The following is a 19,489-nucleotide window of genomic DNA, read 5'->3' as shown; positions in this document are numbered from 1 at the left end:
GTAATTAATGCGATCGACTGGGGCGATCGGAGATGAAGATCAGTGACGTATGAGCTGTAAGCAGGTACATACACAGTATACACACAATACTATATACACTGCCTAAGTGTACACGAGAGTGTACTACCTAGGTATGCTATCTAGGTACCTCTAGAGTTCACAAATATAGAATACACCCCTATCCAACAATATACTCCTAATACTCCTTTCAATACCCAGATCTGAGCTCCGAACTATTGGCGCACCGCCACAAGTCATTGCGTCGACCACACTTATCCTTCCCTTTTGAGCAGACCCACCAGTGCCAGCAGCCAATGAGATGATGCCCGAGGATATGTCCCCCACTCACTGTGGGTCTCTGTGGCTGGGGACAGCCCTACCTTTCCCTGGGCATAGGCAACCAAATATCCCCTTTCCCCTTTCCCTTATCCAGGAGTATCTTATGTATACGAAGTACGGGGTATAGAGAGCACTTTCTACCTACATCCTCCTTGCATATACTACCAGCTGTCCCAAATACCCTACTAGTAACTGTACTCCGTACACGTGGCAGATCCCATCCCAGCTGTCCAACCCACACCAACTCGATAGCTGCCCGCAAGGTTTTCTAGCGCCAAGTCCGATCCCCATAACCACTTGCAGAGAACCGGGGCAAGCGCCCGATATCCACCAATCTCTACGTCCAACCATGCAGCCCACGCAATCCGATCCGACTCGGAGTCAATTCCAATCGATACATCACTTTGCCTGAGGGGGGCTGGGTCTAGGAACGTGCCAGTGTCTGTACATATACGGAGTATCACTTTTATTTTCCTTCTTCAGCTGAGTACTGTGCCTAGAATACGCACTGAGAGTACTCTCTTCCAAGGTAGTACATAGCCCTACCCAACCCTACTTATCCTGCTCTGCTCTACCCTACCCTACCCTACCCTATGTAGCAGTCCCTGAATCCACCACAGCGGCCTTGGTGGAGTTCGATCAGCCAAGTTCACCGAGGTTAACATGTGTGCTGCCCGTGTGGGTATGTAGATGTGGCACAGCTGAAATCTCTGCTGGACTCGGACTGGTGTTTACAGCTCCGTATTCCGAGTTCGCACTGCCTAATCGGCGCCGAGTCTGTGTGTTTTTTTTTTCCTTTTTTCTTCTCGTGATGCCCGTATCTGGTTTTGACTTTCGCTCGTCTCCACTGTGATCTGTGGTTCGTGTTCCGAGATCTGCATCGGTAGTATGGAATAAATACTAACTAGTACTAGTACGAGCTGGCAATGGAAAATACTGAAACTAGTAGTTACTGTGTTATCTGAGACATTCGTGCTGCCATGTGTCTGTGTCTGTGTCTGTGTCTGTGCCTGTGCCTGTAGCCGAGTCTTTATCTGTGGCTGATGCATCGGTCGTCTTGTCTCGGATAGTAGCCTGAGAGTCTAGACAACACCTGACCACCAGGCACGGTCACTACGTTAAGCTTATTTCATCGACTCTGCGGGGAATACTACAACTGCTCCGAAGCCACTACAACTGCATATATGCTAGTAGTAATAGCATACACCAGCTCCCTCAACATAAATATCAATCATCAATCAATACATGAAGCTAGGCTATAGGTAATAGATGAACTAATAGTAGTAAAGCAAGGTGAACAAAGAATGATATCTGCAAACAGCTCGTCACATCTTGAATTCGTCGCGAGAAAGGCTTCCCCTTTACCGCCCCATGCGGATGACACCCGCCGCCATGAGCTTCTGCACGCTGATTCGCACCTGCGGGTTCTTCATGTGCTCCTGCAGAGCAGCCGGGTCGCTCTTTGCCTGCTGCAGAATGCTCTGCATGACGGGGTCCTGGAGGATGGACATGATCTGGCATCAAGTTAGTATAAATCCGAGTACGGAATGAGAGTGGATGGGATCATACCTCAGGATCATTCTGGATACGCTCGGAAGTCTGCTCCTCGGTCTCACCAGCGCGAGCACTGAACTGCGCATCCAGACACTTCTGCTGCTGCTGCTCGATTTCGCGAGCATGGCTACCATCATCCTTCTCCGCGGCCTCGGTGAAAGTATCCAGGGCACGGTTAAATTCCTTCATCGCGACTAGAGCCTGGCCCTTGCGCATATAAGCACGGAAGAACTTGGGGTCGCGCTTGATAGCCTCGTCGCAGTCGGTCACAGCCTGGGGGAAGGCCATCAGCTTGACCAGTGCCGCGGCACGGTTTGAGTATCCGCGGGGATCGGCGGGGGCGCGCTTGGTCATCTCGGTGAAAGCGTCGACAGCACCGGGCCAGTCGGCCTCCTGGAACTTCTTCTGGCCGAGCTCGCGGGCCTCTTCAGCCTTGGCGGGGTCAATGTATGAGTCCTTCTCGTACTTATCGCGGGCCTTCTCAGCGGCGCGCAACTTGGTCAGAGCTTCGGGGGTGCGGAACTCCATCAGAGACTTGTTGTAGGACTCGATGGCCTGGGTGAGGTCACCGAGCTTCTCGTAGGCGGAACCAATGCGGGTGAAGGACCTGCGGAGGTTAGCTTCTGGCTATATATTCCAACATGGGCAACACTTACTTGGCGACAACCTTGAAGTCAGCGCGTAGGTCACGGGCCTCCTCGACAGCCTTCTTGCACACATCAATGGTGCCTTGGTAGTCACCCTTCTCGAACTTAGCGGCACCGATGTTGTTCAGGTAAGTGATGTCCTTGTTCAGCTCCCAAGCCTTCTCGTAGTGCTCAATGGCCTTGTCGTGCTCCTTCTTCTTATAGAACTCGTTACCGATCTTCTTCTCAGCATCACCAGCCTCCTGGGCCTTGCGCTTGGCGATAGTCTCCTCATCCTCGGGGGTAGGTTCGGGGGTAGGCTCCTTGGCGGGAGGAGCGGGCTGAGACTGGGGTGCAGGAGGCGCGTCGGAAGGACCACCCTCGCCACCGAAGTTCATGTCGATACCGAGCAGAACGCTCATAACCTGCAGGAAGCGGGGGTCACGCATCTCCTCACCAATGGCGTTAGGGTTGGTCTTGAGGCGCTCCAGCTTGGCCATGAACTCGCTATCAGCCAGCAGGGCAGAGGTCTTGGGGTTGCTGGCCAGCTTCTGGATCATCTGGGGGTCGTTAAACATGCCGCCCAGACCACCGAGAGGGTCTCCCTGGACACCATCGGCGGTGGCCTCGGCCTGAATAGCACGTTTGACTGCATCGAGACCGGACTTGGCCTGGGTGTTACCGGGCTCCAGGTTCAGAGCCTCCTCGTATGAGTCGTGAGCGGCCACTGTGAAAGTCAGCCATAGTCACACACAGCAAGTAAGCTGCTATAATAACAACATCCAGTCAAACTTACAGAGGTCTCCAAGACCACGGTAGGCGGCACCCTTGCGAAGGTGGCCCTTTGACCAATCACCCTTAATGCCAATCGCCTTCTCGGCATCGTCGAGAGCTTTTTGGTATTCGCTCTGAGCGTTGTAAACGGCGGAACGGTTGGAGTAAAGGATGTGGTTCTCGGGCTCGATCTCAATGGCCTGGGTGAACTTCTCACTGTCGATTCATAGCAGACTCGTTAGCGCCCCAGATTTTCACTATACGCGGGGTAGTGTGAAGCATGTCTTGGAGACTTACATGGCCGTGGGGTAGTCCTTGGCCGAGAAGGCCTTGTTGCCTTCGGATTTCAATGCGTCAGCCATAGTGGGAATAAAAGTGAAGCTATGCAGATGATTGAGGGTGGCCACTTGAGTTAAAGGCTGGGCGTGGTATAGCTCGGAGCTTCAACCATGAAGGTTCTCGAAATTTCTGTGATGCCTTGGTGCCTGAATGGACCTGCTGACTTCTCACCAATTCTGCACGCTTTTTCCGCTGTACTTTCACCGCCTGCTGTCTAGGCCTGCTGACTAACCAGACACCTGACCTCCCAGGCATTGACAGCTCCTCACACTAAACTCTTCTAGGAATGGGGCTCCCCGCCTGAAAAAAAGAACCACAGAGATTCATTTCAACTTTGACTCAATCATCACACAGAGAGGAAGAGTGCCGCCATGCTCCTCTGACTCAGTCCAGATCTCGCAACCTTGCGATTAGATCATGAACCACCCCCTCCAATGATCCTGTCCCCTCCTTCTCCCTAGAGCTGTTACCGATCCCCCTCCAACAATGGCCGCCGCCGCGGAGTCCCGTATCGCGAAGCTCGCCTCGAAGCTCTACGACGCCTGTGCAGACACCTTTGACCCGGATACCTTATTCTACCAACCCGATCTCCTTGACTTAGAAGTCGTCCCTAAGGGTGATGTTGCGCTACTCCTCCAGTGCACCCAGTCTCTGGTCGATCAGAAACTGTTCCGGCTCCACCAGAGCCAGAACCGCATCGGATGGAAAGTAATTGCCCGTGAAGATGCTGAAAAGTAAGTACCGCTACCTGAGCTACTGCCTTTGGTGGAAAGTATACATCTCTACAGAGGAACATAGTGCTAACCTATTCTTTTTTTCCTTTGTGCAGACTCTCAAGCCTGAACCCCGACGAGGCCTTGGTTTATAATGTCGTCCACTCGACTGGACGTTCCGGCGTCTGGGTGCGCAATATCCAAAACCGTACCAACCTGCATAAATCAATCCTCGACCGCTGCCTGAAATCGCTCGAAGGCAAAAACTACATCAAAAGCATTCACAATGTCAAAGCCCCCAACCGGAAGATGTACATGCTGTCCGGCCTGGCACCAAATGAGGACGTTACTGGAGGCGCCTGGTTCACAGATGGTGTCCTCGACACTAATTTTATCAACACTGTGGCAGGCTTCATCGAGTACACTGTTAGCCGAAAGAGCTGGTACGAAGTAGCCGCCGATCGTGATCGCGGCCGCAGCGCCAAGCGAGTCAAAACCGCCACCGGAAAAGCAGAAGTGAACGGCGAACCCACAAAGCGCACCTTCATCCCCTACCCCATGAACTACAAGGGCTACCCATCCGTGGAAGACATCACTCGAGCCGTGAACGAGAGCGGTATCACTCCTGTCCAACTCCACGGCGAGAGTATCATCCAATTACTTCAGATGCTCTGCTACGACAAAAAGCTCGTCTCTCTCGGCGAGGGCCGCTCCTACAAATCCGTTAAAAACCCCGACATCATCAAGGCCCTTCAAGCCCGAAAGCCCCCCCGGCGAAGGTGGCGACCCTGCACCTCTCGATATTCTCGGCAAGAATGGCATGACTGAATCGCCCTGCGGACCCTGCCCGAACTTCAAGCTGTGCTCCCCCGGCGCCGCCATCAGCCCCGAAACCTGTGAATATTTCGACCCTTGGAAGGAGAAGGTTCTCGGGTTCTGAGAAGTTGAGATGATGTGATACCCGCTCGTCACACCTCAATCACACCCGGTCTGTCACATGTTACACCAACCAGTCAGCAGCACCTCAGCATTATTACGAAGGATTTGCTATCTCGGTTGTCTGTGCTGGGCATCAAGTGTCCTCATTACATCGCAGGTGCCGGGGCAGTTGATAGTGACAGACCTAAAAAGGAATGCGGAACACGTCATCCACATTCCCCTCACTATGGTCTGGCAAAGGTGCCAGCCAACTTGCATACAGACGGAGGAAAACAAAAAAGGAAACTGTGCATAGCGTTGGCGTTGCTTTTTGATTTTTGGCATAGCTGTCTTCCTGGTGGCTCGAGTGGATGCGCCTAGCCAGTTCGTGTTCGCTTAGCATAGAAAGACAAGATAAGGGAAGGGAAGGGATTTGAAGGGAATGAAGAGGAGCTGAACGGAACGACATCACGGCCTTCACCTATACTACCCCGTGCTTGCCCGTGGTGAAAGGTAGGTTTTCTGGCGAAGGCCATATGATAGACGAATTCAATGACTTCATTTCCGTTTCTATGGGTGTTTTTTTTTTTAAATTCGGGTAGCCGTCGGCCAATCTCGTACCACTTGTATTTATTCTTTGAATGTATTTGCAAATATCGATGACCGTTAATACTAGTAGAGATCAATCACTAGTACTAGTAGAAAGCAATTGGAGTGATTGATGTCCTCCAGCAATCGAAATGCGTCCTATGTTTTGACATTTCAAGTTTGAATAATATGCAGGGACTTGAAACCCCCAGGGCCCGCTTGGGAGCTACACTGATCCCCATGTCTACCTAGGTACGCGACATTCCCGAAACAAAGTGGAAGCGAAACTTGAAAGTATAGGTATCGTTTCCACATTATTTACTGGCAGATTCGATGATCCGCCTATTTCCCAAAGGGGATTGCAGCTCGTTAGTCCGTTTCTTAGAGTTTCTAATTGGGTGGCCTGGATCCACTCAGCCTCTCCTTTGGGACTCCGACGGTTTGGATAGCCATCTTTACTTCGTCGACATAGACATAAAATCACAAAAGATACCTCATTCTGTCAATTTTCATCAAAACATACAAACACACCTCCGAGTCCACCCAGACAAACGACCGCACAACCTTTTTCACGACAACCATGTGGCGGATAACGCTCTTTTTCAGAAATATCTACCTCCGAATCACCGTGAACCTCCTCCGAAGCGTGTTCAAACTAACACGCGCAACACCAGTTGCAAGCAATGCCCATTCCACTCTAAACATCCCAAGTCGAGATGCAGGCAGAACCATCACAGCAAACCTATACACAAAAGACAACAAATCCCCATCAACTCCACAACCAACCCTAATAAACTTCCACGGCAGTGGAATGATCTTCCCAGCATTCAGCTCCGACGATGCCTTCTGCAACCACATTTCGCAAGAATCAAACCACGCCGTAATAGACGTGAAATACCGCCTCTCCCCCGAAAACCCATTCCCCGCCGCCATAAACGACGCAGAAGACACCATCCGCTGGGTCCTTAGCCAACCAGAAATCTACGATCCAGCTCGACTAAGTATTTCCGGCTTCAGCGCCGGGGGAAATCTCGTCATCGTCGCCGCAGCCGTCCTCATGCCCAAGCACACTTTCCACTCTGTCTTGACCTTTTATCCCGGCGTGGATCTGGCCTCTGACCCCGCTGGAAAGATCGCGCCTGACCCGACAGGAAAATTGATTCCGCCGTGGATAGCGCGGTTTTTTCATCGCTGTTATATTCCTGTTGGGGTCGATGCGCGAGATCCTCGCATTTCGCCACTTTTCGCGGATCTTTCGGGGTTCGAGGCGAGGCTTTTGGTTGTTACTGCTGCGAGGGATAATATGGCGCCCGAGGCTGAAGAGTTTGTCTCTAGTGTTAGGAAACAGACTGGTCGTGTTGATGATGTTGTGTTGCATAGGATGGAGTACTGTGGGCATGGATGGGATAAAGATCCGAATGTTGGAGCTGTGCAGGAAGAAGCTAAGTGGAGGGCGTACTCGATGGCGATCGATATGCTCAAGGCTTAAGAAATCTGCCTCGGGATATTGCAAGGTTTCTTACAGAATTTGAACGAAGGGGAGATATCTGGGCAGTTAGTGAATATATAGTAGAATAGTAGTTAAGAGGGTCAAGGCCAATGATTTCTCTCTTGAGTCTCTCATGCTATATTGTGCTACTAGTCAAGATGAGTGTAACTAGGTACCTATATGTAGCATACTATTTCCTACGCAATGTGGAGCTTTCCTATTCTGGGTGCCGCCGCTTAAATGAGGGCGCTCAGAATCAGACTCACTGAGCAGCTCAGAGCAGATTATGTAGTGTATTACTAAGGCTTTGAGTATCTCTGACCTAGGGAGTTGATCAGTGATTGCTCACTGATTACTCTGTGATTACTCAGAGACTGATCAGAGACCATCTACACCAGCATCCAGTCTATGCTCTGCCCATTCCAAATTTGGTGTTAAGCCCTACAACAGTGTTTAATAAAATATTTTTTTGATGGTTTACTAAATATGAGCTTCTTGAAGTGTTTTTCCCATTCCCGGTCCGGAACAGATTAAAAAAAAAACGATATGACGAAAAAAATTAAGAACAAAAACAAAAAGTTGTGTCCAAGTTTGTTATGTAGCGCTACAAGGTATGTTATTTGTTCTATCTACTGCTATCTCCACATCCGATTTAAAGGTTATGTATAGATTGAAGCTCTAAAACTCTCCACTATCTATTGCTATTATCATATTATTTACTTTCATTCAATCTGTTTGGTTTATATTTTATTCTTGTCTTCGCAGTACTAAATTTATTTTCTTGTTATATCTATAGGATATAAACTTTCTTCTGCTCCATAAAATAGTTCTGCCAAAGGGAGAGCTAGTACACTAGCGACGGCGATAATACAGCTATTCTGATAAATAACCCGTGCTGAAGTCTGCTAAAAGCTCCATAATAATGATCTTAATCGCCTAGATCTCCTTACAGAGATCCTAGCGCAGTGTATCCAGCTCCTAATACTAATAATACAGGGGCAAATGGACAGGCTTGTTGGTTAATCTTCTCACTGTTTCGAGGATATCCTTAACCTTTTCGGGCTTAAGCAGCTTCAGATTACTACTAAGCTCGAATAGCAGCTCTGTAGCATTCTGATTAAGGTTCTGAACATTTTAGCAGACAGTATGTTCGAGCAGGCCTGTGAAAACAAGAGAGCCATGCTGGCGCTTTTGGATCAAAAACGAAGGGAGCTCCCAATTGAAGATATCTTGACCAAGCTTTCGGAAGGTGCAAATGCAACGTCTGATGACCCATTATTCGGAAAGACGTTTCAAGCCCTCCTTGAGCGGCAACTCGTGAATGTTGACGAGCATGTAGTCGAGCTCTTTACCGGAAGCTTCCGTTGCTCGGAAGCACTGCTTTCCTGGAAGCCCGATGCTACGATTACAGAAAATGCTCCCCGGAAGGCTGCGAGGGAGCCAGGATTGATGCGTCTAATGATGGCTTCGCATAGAGATTCTTTACCTGTCACGGACAACGTTCTACTAGCCGCCACACAGGGACGTTGGTCTTTTAAAACTATGGAAGTTATCTTACAGGCCACTTTTCTAGCGTTGGATAAGAGAATCCTGATCTGGCTCCTGAAACAACAGTCAGAGTCCTTTGTTAGAAACTTTTGGGAGAAAACTTGGAAAACTGTTGGCCCAGAATACAACCCATTCCACTTTTTGATGATAACTGCCTTCCTTCAGAAGACAGGGTCAGAGTTCACGATCGACATGCTAGAGGATTGGCCCTTTGAGCTTCCAAGTGGACGGGACTTCAGCCTTGGGTATTTTGTCGGAGAGTTGTGTACAAATGATGATTATCCTGACATGCTTGTTACTCAACGAGCCGCCGAGATTGTCTTGGAAAGATGCGACAAAGAGGACGTTGAAGTATTCTTGAACCACGCAGAACTCTCAATCACGGACAACTTGATTCAGGCGGCGGAGAAGAATGTGTCTGAAGATAAGGAGGAGCTGATGAAATTTCTGGAGCAGAAGAGAGGCTAAACCAAGAGGTGGTACATATTGTCTCCTATGACACCATCTACTCATGGTGTATTCGCCCATTCTATTTGTTGTAACACTCACCAACCAATAGAAAATCTTTGAATCCTGTTCTTCTTTTCACTTTGCTATTTGTGTGGCAGCAAGAACAACACTAGCTGAAATATTTTCAACGCTCTCATTATAACCCTATTAAAAGTCTTCGCTGGGTTGTTTTATACTATTCTAGTATGTTAATTTCTTTTGAGATGGGGGTCGTTTGATGTGATTCGAATAAAACTCTCACCGAATAAGCTCTACTCTAAGGCTGAATTCGAAGATAATGAATACCATGCCATATCACATAGACCTCTGTTGCTGATGTCAATAGAGGTCTATGTGCTTTGATCTACTCAGTGAGTAAAAGCAGCGCTCACTGGGCACTAAAACAGAAAGGGAAAGCCAAGATCTTGCATGGGAAATCCTGTACGTATGTACTATTCCACAAGTTGTGATAGACCTAGCGGCTGTGGATTATTTACATAGAAGAGGCACATGTACAATCGCACTGAGTAGAGAACTGCTTTCTCTCCGCATTCCTCAACGATGCCGTTGTAAACTTTCCACCCACCGACCCAAAATACCAATCCGCAACTTGATATCCTTCTCCGAAGACGGTGCACCCAAATTATCATCGAATCCCAACGAACGATTAATAACATCCGGTTCAACCACCACATCCTCCCCAATATTCCGCCGCCGTTTCCAGTTCCGCTCAGTATTAGTCACAAACCCATCACGCCACGATTTCCCATAGAACGCCTTCCCCTCTTCCTTCGTGCGCACCCGACATATATCATAGGTGCTCGCCTTCGTCAACTCGGCATCTCGTTCCCGCGGCATCTGACCCGCAATAACACGAACGTTCACGCCGAATGCACGAAATTTGGCGCCCCACATTCCATCTTCGGCGGGGGTTACAAAGATGGTTATGCGGCCTGGGGAAGTGGGCCAGGCGAGGAGGTATGCAAGGGCTTCTGCGTCCACGCCACTGGGGATAGGGCCGATGACGAAGTGGTCGCCTCGTCGGATGGCTTGGTCGATTGTCGGGGCATAGTGGAGGGGAAAGTAATCTTCTTGCGGATCTGTGCTGATGGGGCCGGAGATGAAGGCTATCTCGGGATTGGAGGTGGGAGAGTCCATATAGAGTGAATGAGATAGTAGGCACGTGCTAGTTGGGCATAAAGATGAACTGTTCCATTGTTGCGAAGCTCAAGTTGGCGTTGGCCCGCTTGTAGCGGGGTCTGATGGGGCTGTTTGAGCCTCATCTTGGCTGCCTAAGTGGGGGTACGCACCTCGACTGTACTACCGTGGCTGATCCAAAACGTGCTAGCCTCGAAGGAAATAAATGTAGATATTACTACCTGGGCACAGTATGACTTGTCTGTATAATGCTCAATAATCCGTAGTGGTTGATCATATCATGACGCTTCTATATTCTACAGGATTTCTGAGATTCAAGTTCAAGTTGATCCATGGATGTCTCAACTCATTGAATGTGGGCAGTTCATTGAAGTACAAGACGAACTGGTGAGCTTCCCATCTGGATATAGGCTTCTTCGGTATCAATAGTATAGTATGGCCGTTTACTTGTAGAGTCACGGTGAAAAATATTGAATAGCTGGTTTCTAGGGGTCCAATTAGTTGGCGGTCGCCACAGCAAGAACTAAAGCGATAAGTCTCACAATCAGGCCCGAATTCACCGAAAGTAACTTCAAGGTTCTAGAGGAGGTAGAAGGTTCCGTGGGTTACCGTATACCACACCTTTAATGTGATCCTCAAGGAAAGGAGTTGGATCTTGCCCATTCCCTTCATGTAAGAACGCAATTCGCTTCGCCAGGTGAGAATCCTCGGGCTTATGTCGAAATATCCTCCAGGAACCACTTCTTCGAGACATCCGAAGCAGATACACAGGTAGAACAATCACCTGAGTATGGGCTTTGTCATAGTCGTACTTGCTATTGTTGAAATCGAGAGCAAAGTAGGAACGTCGAGGCCAGATTTCTACCGCAAGAAGCTGCAAGTTGGCTATGTCGTTCCAAAAAGAGACAAATTCGCTGATAGTCTTACGTGTTGAAGCTAGATAATCGTCGCTATCTAACTTCTTGGTAGGCAAATCGCCATGGATCCGGATCGACTGATGCTCTTCTAGGGCATCAAGCACAGTTTTATTCACTCTATCCATTGAGAAGTTCTTCCGAAATGCCCGTATTTGAATTAGCGCACCGAGACACGGCCCGATACTGGTTGCAAATTTTCAGATACCAATAACTAGGCTCAGCGTTCGGATCCGAGTACCTATGGAATGCAAGGGGTAAGACTTTAAGAGTCACCAGAGGCATAGGCAACACCGTGTACTGCCTATGCTGCTTATGGTGACTTTTAGTGCATACCTGAAGATCTTATACGGTATGCCTCTTCTCGATTCTCTAGCCCCATAATTTTGTTTGAAGGAGAGGAGAGGGAATGTAGGGTCGAGATAACTAGGAAGTTCTTTCTTTCACAAGTTCGAAGAATCAAGATCCAAAGTAGTTTCAAAAGGAAAGAGGGTGATTTCAGTTCAGTATAGAACATAGTACCAGTGCATTAATTTACATCAACTTCTTCACGCGCCGCAGGAAAAGTAGAAGAGTGAAAAAAGAAAGCAATCATTACCCAACGCCGTGGGGATATCAACCGAACCAGGTAACCGGAGAATAGGAAAAAAAAGGGGGGGAGTGCATCAAGCACGACAGCTATCAACTACCCTCGGCCGCAAATTGAGATTCTACTTGCCGAGGGTCCTGCGGCACTCATCACAATACCAAGTACCCACGGGCTCTCTCGTGAGCCCGACACATTTCCAGTGGAACCATTCATACGGACAGTTATCGTTGTCACAAGCAACCATATCGCCGTGACTGACAGTCCGACAAGTGCAGTACACCTTGGTATCCTCATTACCCTCGTCCTCATCGTCATCATCATCAAGATCGTCCTCGGCACTGTCATCATTCTTATCCGACTCAGACATGTCCGCACTACTGAGCATGGAGTCGTCATCGTCATCCGCACCTTCACCAGGGGATTTCTTCGACGCTTTAATCCGCCCACTCGCGCTGGATGAGCGCTTATTCGACTTCGTTCCGGCGGAAGACTTTATTTTCTTGACTTGTTGGTGCGGGGCGATCTTCTTCGTGAGCGCTTTCTTGATTCCGCTGCTCACGCCGCGAGGCTGGACACTCCCCGCTCGACTTCCCGCGGGTGTTCCGGCCTTGGGCGTGCCAGGGCCTAGAGATGATTGACGCAGATTTGAGGATGCGGCCGGGAGTGTACCGAATGGCGGGTTCAGACGGCGACGCTTGCTGTCTATTGCGCCAGCGGAGGATTCGCGCTGCCGTTGTTGGAGATGCATACCCGCTGCGGCGGGTGTAGCTGGCGCCGAACTCCGGCCGCTACCTTGTGCAGCTGCCAGGGCGGCAGCGGTCGAAATACGGGGCGTTGCTTGATTTAGACGATGCGCGGCCGCGAGAATTGGGTTTGAATTGCCCGAGGTCGGATTAAGGGGGGGTCGAGTACGCGGGTGTTTCTGAGGGCGTGGAATCCGGGAAAAACACCTTTGGAGGCTCGCGGTAGTCGACCTTTTTATCGAACATTGAGGGCAAGGGCGGGTCATTTGAGAGGAGGCCTTCGTTTACTAGATCGCGGATGCGCACGTCGAGGCGTTTGATCTGCCGGTCTAGGAGGACGCATGCTTTCTCGCTGAGTTGGATCTTTTCGTCCTGTAGTTGCGAGCATTTGTCTAGACTCTGTAGAACCGATTTGCTGTATTGGTCTTCCTTTGGGTTCGGGGCTAGACTGCCGTTCAACTTGATGAATTTCTGGATACTGCCGTCGCGCGAGTTGATGGTAGCTCGACAATCCTGCATGACTTTGTCTTTCGCCTGAATCTCCTCCATCAGATGATTGATCTCCAGTGGCAAGTTGGCGACATCGTGGACGAACTGCTCAAGAACAGTCGCGCAGTCTTCGGCGCCGTGGGCCATCTCTGGGCGTTTGGGTTGTTGCTTCGGTGCTTTCGATACCCTTGTTGGCCTCGGTGGCCTCGGTGGCTTCGGCGGCTGCGATGGACGGGGTTCTTTCTGGGTCTTGCGGGATCGGAAGTGGTCAAGTTTGCGGCCACGGGGACGCGATCTCGAGGATGATGCGCTTTCGGACGGCTGATATTCCTCAGAATTGCCCCGCTCGTGACGGACTGTTAATCGAAGGGATGTCGTCGGACTTTTGACGGCGGCTATCGTTGGACTGTCAGGTGACTCCATCTTGATCACGTTATCATTGATGCCTGAGAATTCAGGCATGAAGGGATTCATGGTGCGAGTAGAAAAAAGAGAGAAGAGTAAATTAGAGAAAGTCCTAATCAGAGGGTGGAAGTAATAGGATAGGGAAGATGAGAGGTGAGGGAGAAGGAGAGGGAGATGAAGAATTGTGGTAAAAGAGGAATGGGCATTCACAGGCAGCTGTGCCTGTGCCAGTGCCCTAGTTATAGATCTCTAGTAGTACTCGTAGTAGTGCACTTTTGCTGAATAAGATCAGACTGATCCCAAACTCTATCAACTATTTTTACCCTTATTCCAAACATCATAATTTCAATAAAGGCTGGGGTACATACTGAAATGGATTTTCAGTATACTAGTAGAGTGAAGGACCACATAGATAGTATGCCATATAACTTGAGGTAGTACCACCTCTTTCAACATTGGGCTTTCATTATCATGCCACAAAACAATTGTCACTAGTAACACATATTTCCTCTTTCAAGTTCTTGCTTAGAACACTTTCAAACTTTATCTGCCTTTTACATTATGTTATCTATTACAAGTATTCCAACAAGATGACTCTCCGCACTACAGAGCAGCCGCTACTGCCAGCCACTGCCCTCTCTATCTGAAGGAAATCAAAGAATTGAATATCCCCAAGCTGTTCAAACATGTCAGATTAAAGAAAACCATAGGTACACAGCAATGTGAGTGACAATGGCACTTTGTTGCTAACTGGTATACTTCAATGCAAACAGGACAAACAGACCGTTTTCTTCCCCGCGTTGCGCGAAAGGAAAACCCGCCCTCGCCCGCTTTGCTTCTTTACTTCTCTACTTACATTCCCCCGTTACTCCCTCCTTTTCTTTTCTCTCTTCCTCTCTACTGATAGTCCAATCTCTCCCTCCGATATCCCTCTCTAACCTACATCCCTGCCTATCCGGAACCCCAACCAGCAGAATGGGCCAGGAAGCTACCCCTCCATTGCCGGAGGGCATCACTTCCCTCTTGGATACCGATCTCTACAAGCTGACCATGCAATGCGCTATCCTGAAGTACTTCCCTAAAGTTGGTAAGGCTAGCTGATCCGGAATAGAAAGATAAGGTCTTCTAACACGCGGTAGATGTGACCTACAGCTTCACGAATCGGACCCCGCACATGAAATTGCGCCGCGGGGCTTACAAATGGCTTCTGCAGCAGATGGACAGTACGCGTCACCCTGAGATAACCACAATACCACCATTCACAATTCAAATCTAACACCTTCCAGAGCTCGCCAACATTCGCGTCACCGCCGAAGAGCGCGCATTCCTCAAGCGCAAATGCCCCTACCTCAATGACGCATACATCACCTTCCTCGAGACCTTCCACCTCAAGCCCGCCGAGCAGATCGAGATAAAATTCACCCCTACAGAAGATACCGGCAGCGACGAAGATGAGGGAAATATTGAGTACGTCATCAAAGGACTCTGGCTCGACACGATCCTCTACGAGATTCCTTTGTTGGCTTTGACCAGCCAAGCCTACTTCATGTTCACCGACAAAGAGTGGGATTACGATCAACAAGAGGAAAAGGCATACCGCAAGGGATGCACTTTGCTAGAGAACGGATGTGTGTTTTCAGAATTCGGCTCGCGCCGCCGCCGAGACTATCACACTCACGATCTCGTCATGCGAGGACTCAGCCGGGCCGCTGCCGAGGGAAAGAAGCAGGGCTGGAAGGGTGTTTTCAGCGGCACCAGCAATGTGCACTTTGCTATGAAGTATGACACTAACGCTGTTGGAACGGTGGCCCACGAATGGTACATGACTATCGCGGCCATCACGGATGATTACAAGAATGCCAATGAACTGGCTCTGCAATACTGGCTTGGCTGCTTTGGCGAGGGGGTAAGTCTTTGCACTCCAATTGCCTTATTTATACCGACCCATTATTTACAATCAACCGCAGGTCCTTGGAATCGCTCTCACCGATACATTCGGAACACCCGCTTTCCTAGACGCTTTCCGCAAGCCCATCTCAACGCCAAAGTCCGACCCTGCTCCCAAGGACAACGGCGAGGTCAAGACATTTGCCCAAGTTTACACTGGTGTCCGCCAAGACTCTGGAGACCCTACCTTCTTCGTCAAGACGGTGCGCGAATTTTACGACCGCGAGGGTATCACCGACAAGAAGGTTGTGGTCTTCTCCGACTCGCTGGATATCGAGCACTGTCTAGAATACAAGACTATTGCCGAGGAGGCTGGTTTCACACCCACCTTTGGCGTGGGAACTTTCTTCACAAGTAAGTGCAGCGTGGAGTATAACCCGAATGGCATTTGCTAACTCAGGCCTAGATGATTACCTCAACACAACAACGCAAGAAAAGTCCAAGCCCCTAAACATCGTCATCAAAATCGCCACTGCAAATGGCCGGCCAGCCGTCAAGCTAAGCGACAATCTGGGCAAGAATACCGGCGACCATGAGAAGGTTCTAGAAGTCAAGAAGACTCTGGGCTATGTCGAGCAGGATTGGAAGGACGGAGATGAGAGGAATCGCTGGACGCAAAAGTAGATTTCTTACTGCTGTGGGCTGTGGCTTTGTTTGCTTTCTGCTATTTGCTTTTAAGACCGTGTATCTGATAGAGGCGGTACAGTGTTATGATATCCACTAATAGAGATAGAAAATATCGAGCTTATATCAGTGAAAGATTGATATTCGAACGTGGTGGCGAAACTTTTGTTTACTTTCCATTGGTATAACTAGTAGCTATCCTGATTAGGGTAGCTAGGGGCTTCTGATGAGATATCCAGAACTACCGCCCGTGCTGACCTCCATCTCGCAACCAATGGTAATCCCTAATACCGTGCACGGAGATGTATCTTGACAGCACATATGCTTGTGTGTACATCCCAAAGCCGCTCTGTTGACTATCAAATCTTTGGACATGACCCAGTAAAGAAATGAATTGGGCGAGAACTTGATGTGAACTTGAAATGTATACCTATGTATTTCTGCTACTATTCGTACAAGAACGCTCAAAACATCTCATCGCCAGTCTGAAACCCTAAATCCCGATCCAGATCCCCCCGTGATACCAGAGACATGACTAGCGGAATGATGCCGACTCCCATGATCATCCTTCATAGCGAAAGGGAAAAGATCATGCTCTTCCTGGCTTTCGGCCTGCGGATTCGGCACGCTTTGTGTCCTATTCGTATTCGAACTGGCATCGCCGAAAAGATCTTTCTCGAGATCGGGTATCGTCGACGAGCCTCTGAATAGCGCTTGTGTCCAGTCCATGCCTTCCAGGTCGCTATTTGAGGGGGAGATGTTGATTTCTTGACTCGGTTGGTCGGAGAAATTTGGGAAGGTGGAGAAGTCGATGTTTAGGAAGTTGAAGGGGTTATCGGTGGATGGGGTGGGATTTGTTTCTGTTACGGCGAAGTGGTCGTCGAAGTCATTGGGGAAAGGACGGCGTTGGTGTTGAGTATTGGCATTTGGGTCGGTGGTATTGGAGTTGAGATTTAGGTTAGGGAATTCGTTCAGGGGCGTCACTGCGCTGGGCTTTCTTTGATGTTGTTGGATATTGGGTCGAGGTGTGGAGGATGAAGACTGTGTTCGTTGACGAGGCTGTGCTTTGTTCATCGTCTCTGTCATTCTGTTCTGTTCGTATCGTTGACTCATTGGGGATGCGATAGATTCGGCCATGCTCGGTCTCCTTGGTGGATTCATGTTAGTGGGCGAGGGCGATGGGTCGAAGTTATTTTGCATGATCTGGAAGAATGTGTTGGAGTTGGCGCTTCCAGAACGCAGCTTTATAGCTGCTTCAAGATTTGCAAATTCGCTTTCGGCGGCTGGGTAGATATCTTTCAGACAATGCAGAACTTTGATACAGCGGTGGAAGTTGGAAATACTGCTCTCGCGTACAGCGGGGTTATCCGACATCGAATTTGATAAATGGGCAACTGCCGCAGGGAGAATGACCGTAACGCCAGATTGAGGCAGGAATCGCGTCAGCTTTAGTTGGTTGAGGCCCTGAATGATATGCGTGATGCCAGCAGCGGCGTCATGCATTTTCTTGCGAGCAGCGTCGCGCCACTCCACTCCGGTTTTTGATGGATCTTTCGAATTTGCTGCCCACGGCCGATGAAGGGAACTCGTTGTAGCGTGGAAGAGCATACGTAGCATAGCACCGTGTAGAAGTAGGACATCTTCACCGTCGCGGAAATTGCTTTTTGATGCCGGTATGAATTGAGCATCTTTCGGCAACGAACTTAGCCATGAATCAAGTTTCTGACAGCATCGCGTGAATTCTGACTCGGAGGCTTGTCTCAGGGACGATGGTAACAGTTGTGCGATCCGTTGCGCCAAACTGGCGCTGTGATGGGGCATATTGTGCGAATAACACTCTCCCGATACACTGGCAAAGCTTCACCTTCTCAATGAACATCGTTGCTAGTCGTTTTTGATGCGAGACGTCTTCGAGTTGACGACAGCGAAATTGCGCCACCGCCGATGGGCAAAAGGGCTCGAAGTCGAAATCCTCCATCCGAAGCATTGGGACATTGCAAGTTCCTTCATTAACTTGTAGCGGTCGTCGCATCCCCATGGCTATGAGCCGATCTCGGGAATATAGACACCACCAAATTCGCGTGCGCAGTCGTCGGGTCTTTGGGTCGATATCTCTCGCCGATGAAGGGTCTGTATTTAATCCGATTGATTGTGCTTGTATATTGCAAACTCCAATCCAATCCCAGATATCGCGCTGTAGACTATTCCAGGGGTCAGACCAGTATGTCATCAACAAGACTGTCTGCAGAATGACAATGCGATCCTCTTCGCAATCGAGGGAGTATAGTAACTATCAAATACCACGTTAATGAAAAACTCGCCACAGTCCGCAGAGGTATCATACTCGTAATCGGGTAAAGAATGCATTGCGAGCATCCTTCCTGGTAGAATAACCTGCATCTTGCAAATGTTGAAGGTCGACAAATGCCGTCCCAACAAACATGACAGCCTGGAAGAGCAGCACGCTAACGTTGCCATTAGGATCATTCTCAGCGACGCATCGCAAAAACTCCTGTAGATTCAGAACTGGCATAAAGCTATGCACCCATTGGATATACGACCTGAGCAACTCATTCCGCAATCCACTCTCCGGAATCGACAAGGCCCCACGAAAGCGTAGGAACTCGACATCCTCTGGCGCAATACAATTTGGTAAAGGTTTCAAGAATCTAGGCTCGTCATCCAACATAGCTGTCAACGGGTCAAAGTCCGGATCAATCAAGTCCTGCACGGCAGAGACCATATTATCCAGTGGCAAGGAGTTTTGCACGGCCGGATTCCCGAGCCGACTCCAACCACTGTGCTGCTTTGCTTCGGAGAGCCATGGGGCCTGGGGATCGTAGCCTTGAAGATGATGCCGCTTCCCGGGCTCGAAGCGAGCGTCCGCACTCTGCAGCTTGCGCTTCAGGGCCAGCGCATTGCTATTGGGGGACAGAGACATGGCTTTCACGTTCAAGCGGGGCTCTGCATGCCTGCTCGGTCTCGGTTGAAAGAAACACTACGGAGTGAAGCGTACGGATGTCTCGGTACGGCGGCTAATGAAATTCAACTGCCGGAGTCTTCGATGCGATCGACATGGATAATGGCGAGGCCACAAACGGCAAAGTGGCCAAAGGCGGTGTTCGGAACTGGGGAGATGTGGGGTTTTGTGGGGGGCGTACGTGGATCCTGAGGCAACCTGACATCCTAAGTAACTAACTAGCTATTTACTGGGGCAATTCGTGGGTGGTAATTCAGATCGCG

General features: G+C 49.5%; 9 protein-coding genes across 9 annotated transcripts; 4 read left to right on the top strand and 5 right to left on the bottom strand.

Moving 5' to 3' along the window:
* Positions 1–1,700: 1,700 nt before the first annotated feature.
* On the bottom strand, positions 1,701–3,655 carry sti1 (Hsp90 cochaperone STI1; the record flags this gene model as incomplete). Its single annotated transcript, XM_057100165.1, has 5 exons — positions 1,701–1,853; positions 1,909–2,500; positions 2,550–3,246; positions 3,316–3,509; positions 3,591–3,655. The coding sequence occupies 5 exons, from the start codon at positions 3,653–3,655 to the stop codon at positions 1,701–1,703; spliced, it is 1,701 nt and encodes a 566-aa protein (XP_056962853.1).
* A 463-nt stretch (positions 3,656–4,118) lies between these two features.
* N7533_003514 (RPC34 RNA polymerase subunit family protein) lies at positions 4,119–5,285 on the top strand (the record flags this gene model as incomplete). Its single annotated transcript, XM_057100164.1, has 3 exons — positions 4,119–4,366; positions 4,462–5,068; positions 5,103–5,285. 3 exons carry the CDS (start codon positions 4,119–4,121, stop codon positions 5,283–5,285), a joined length of 1,038 nt encoding a protein of 345 aa, XP_056962852.1.
* Positions 5,286–6,431: 1,146 nt separating this feature from the next.
* On the top strand, positions 6,432–7,340 carry N7533_003513 (uncharacterized protein; the record flags this gene model as incomplete). The annotated part of the gene is made up of 1 exon (XM_057100163.1): positions 6,432–7,340. One exon carries the CDS (start codon positions 6,432–6,434, stop codon positions 7,338–7,340), a length of 909 nt encoding a protein of 302 aa, XP_056962851.1.
* Positions 7,341–8,486: 1,146 nt separating this feature from the next.
* Positions 8,487–9,356, top strand: N7533_003512 (uncharacterized protein; the record flags this gene model as incomplete). The annotated part of the gene is made up of 1 exon (XM_057100162.1): positions 8,487–9,356. The coding sequence occupies one exon, from the start codon at positions 8,487–8,489 to the stop codon at positions 9,354–9,356; it is 870 nt and encodes a 289-aa protein (XP_056962850.1).
* A 576-nt stretch (positions 9,357–9,932) lies between these two features.
* On the bottom strand, positions 9,933–10,535 carry N7533_003511 (uncharacterized protein; the record flags this gene model as incomplete). Its single annotated transcript, XM_057100161.1, has 1 exon — positions 9,933–10,535. One exon carries the CDS (start codon positions 10,533–10,535, stop codon positions 9,933–9,935), a length of 603 nt encoding a protein of 200 aa, XP_056962849.1.
* A 571-nt stretch (positions 10,536–11,106) lies between these two features.
* On the bottom strand, positions 11,107–11,577 carry N7533_003510 (uncharacterized protein; the record flags this gene model as incomplete). Its single annotated transcript, XM_057100160.1, has 1 exon — positions 11,107–11,577. One exon carries the CDS (start codon positions 11,575–11,577, stop codon positions 11,107–11,109), a length of 471 nt encoding a protein of 156 aa, XP_056962848.1.
* A 582-nt stretch (positions 11,578–12,159) lies between these two features.
* On the bottom strand, positions 12,160–13,744 carry N7533_003509 (putative PHD finger domain protein; the record flags this gene model as incomplete). The annotated part of the gene is made up of 2 exons (XM_057100159.1): positions 12,160–12,960; positions 12,989–13,744. The coding sequence occupies 2 exons, from the start codon at positions 13,742–13,744 to the stop codon at positions 12,160–12,162; spliced, it is 1,557 nt and encodes a 518-aa protein (XP_056962847.1).
* A 906-nt stretch (positions 13,745–14,650) lies between these two features.
* Positions 14,651–16,246, top strand: N7533_003508 (nicotinate phosphoribosyltransferase; the record flags this gene model as incomplete). The annotated part of the gene is made up of 5 exons (XM_057100158.1): positions 14,651–14,762; positions 14,815–14,898; positions 14,962–15,581; positions 15,643–15,976; positions 16,029–16,246. The coding sequence occupies 5 exons, from the start codon at positions 14,651–14,653 to the stop codon at positions 16,244–16,246; spliced, it is 1,368 nt and encodes a 455-aa protein (XP_056962846.1).
* A 474-nt stretch (positions 16,247–16,720) lies between these two features.
* On the bottom strand, positions 16,721–19,187 carry N7533_003507 (transcription factor domain-containing protein; the record flags this gene model as incomplete). The annotated part of the gene is made up of 3 exons (XM_057100157.1): positions 16,721–17,948; positions 17,974–18,536; positions 18,591–19,187. The coding sequence occupies 3 exons, from the start codon at positions 19,185–19,187 to the stop codon at positions 16,721–16,723; spliced, it is 2,388 nt and encodes a 795-aa protein (XP_056962845.1).
* Between the last annotated feature and the right edge of the window lie 302 nt (positions 19,188–19,489).

Source organism: Penicillium manginii (assembly GCF_028828005.1).
Source record: "Penicillium manginii strain IBT 31320 chromosome Unknown utg000003l:1.0-959480.0:1.0-959601.0, whole genome shotgun sequence".
NCBI lineage: Eukaryota > Fungi > Ascomycota > Eurotiomycetes > Eurotiales > Aspergillaceae > Penicillium > Penicillium manginii.
This window is presented reverse-complemented; position numbering and strand designations above follow the sequence as displayed.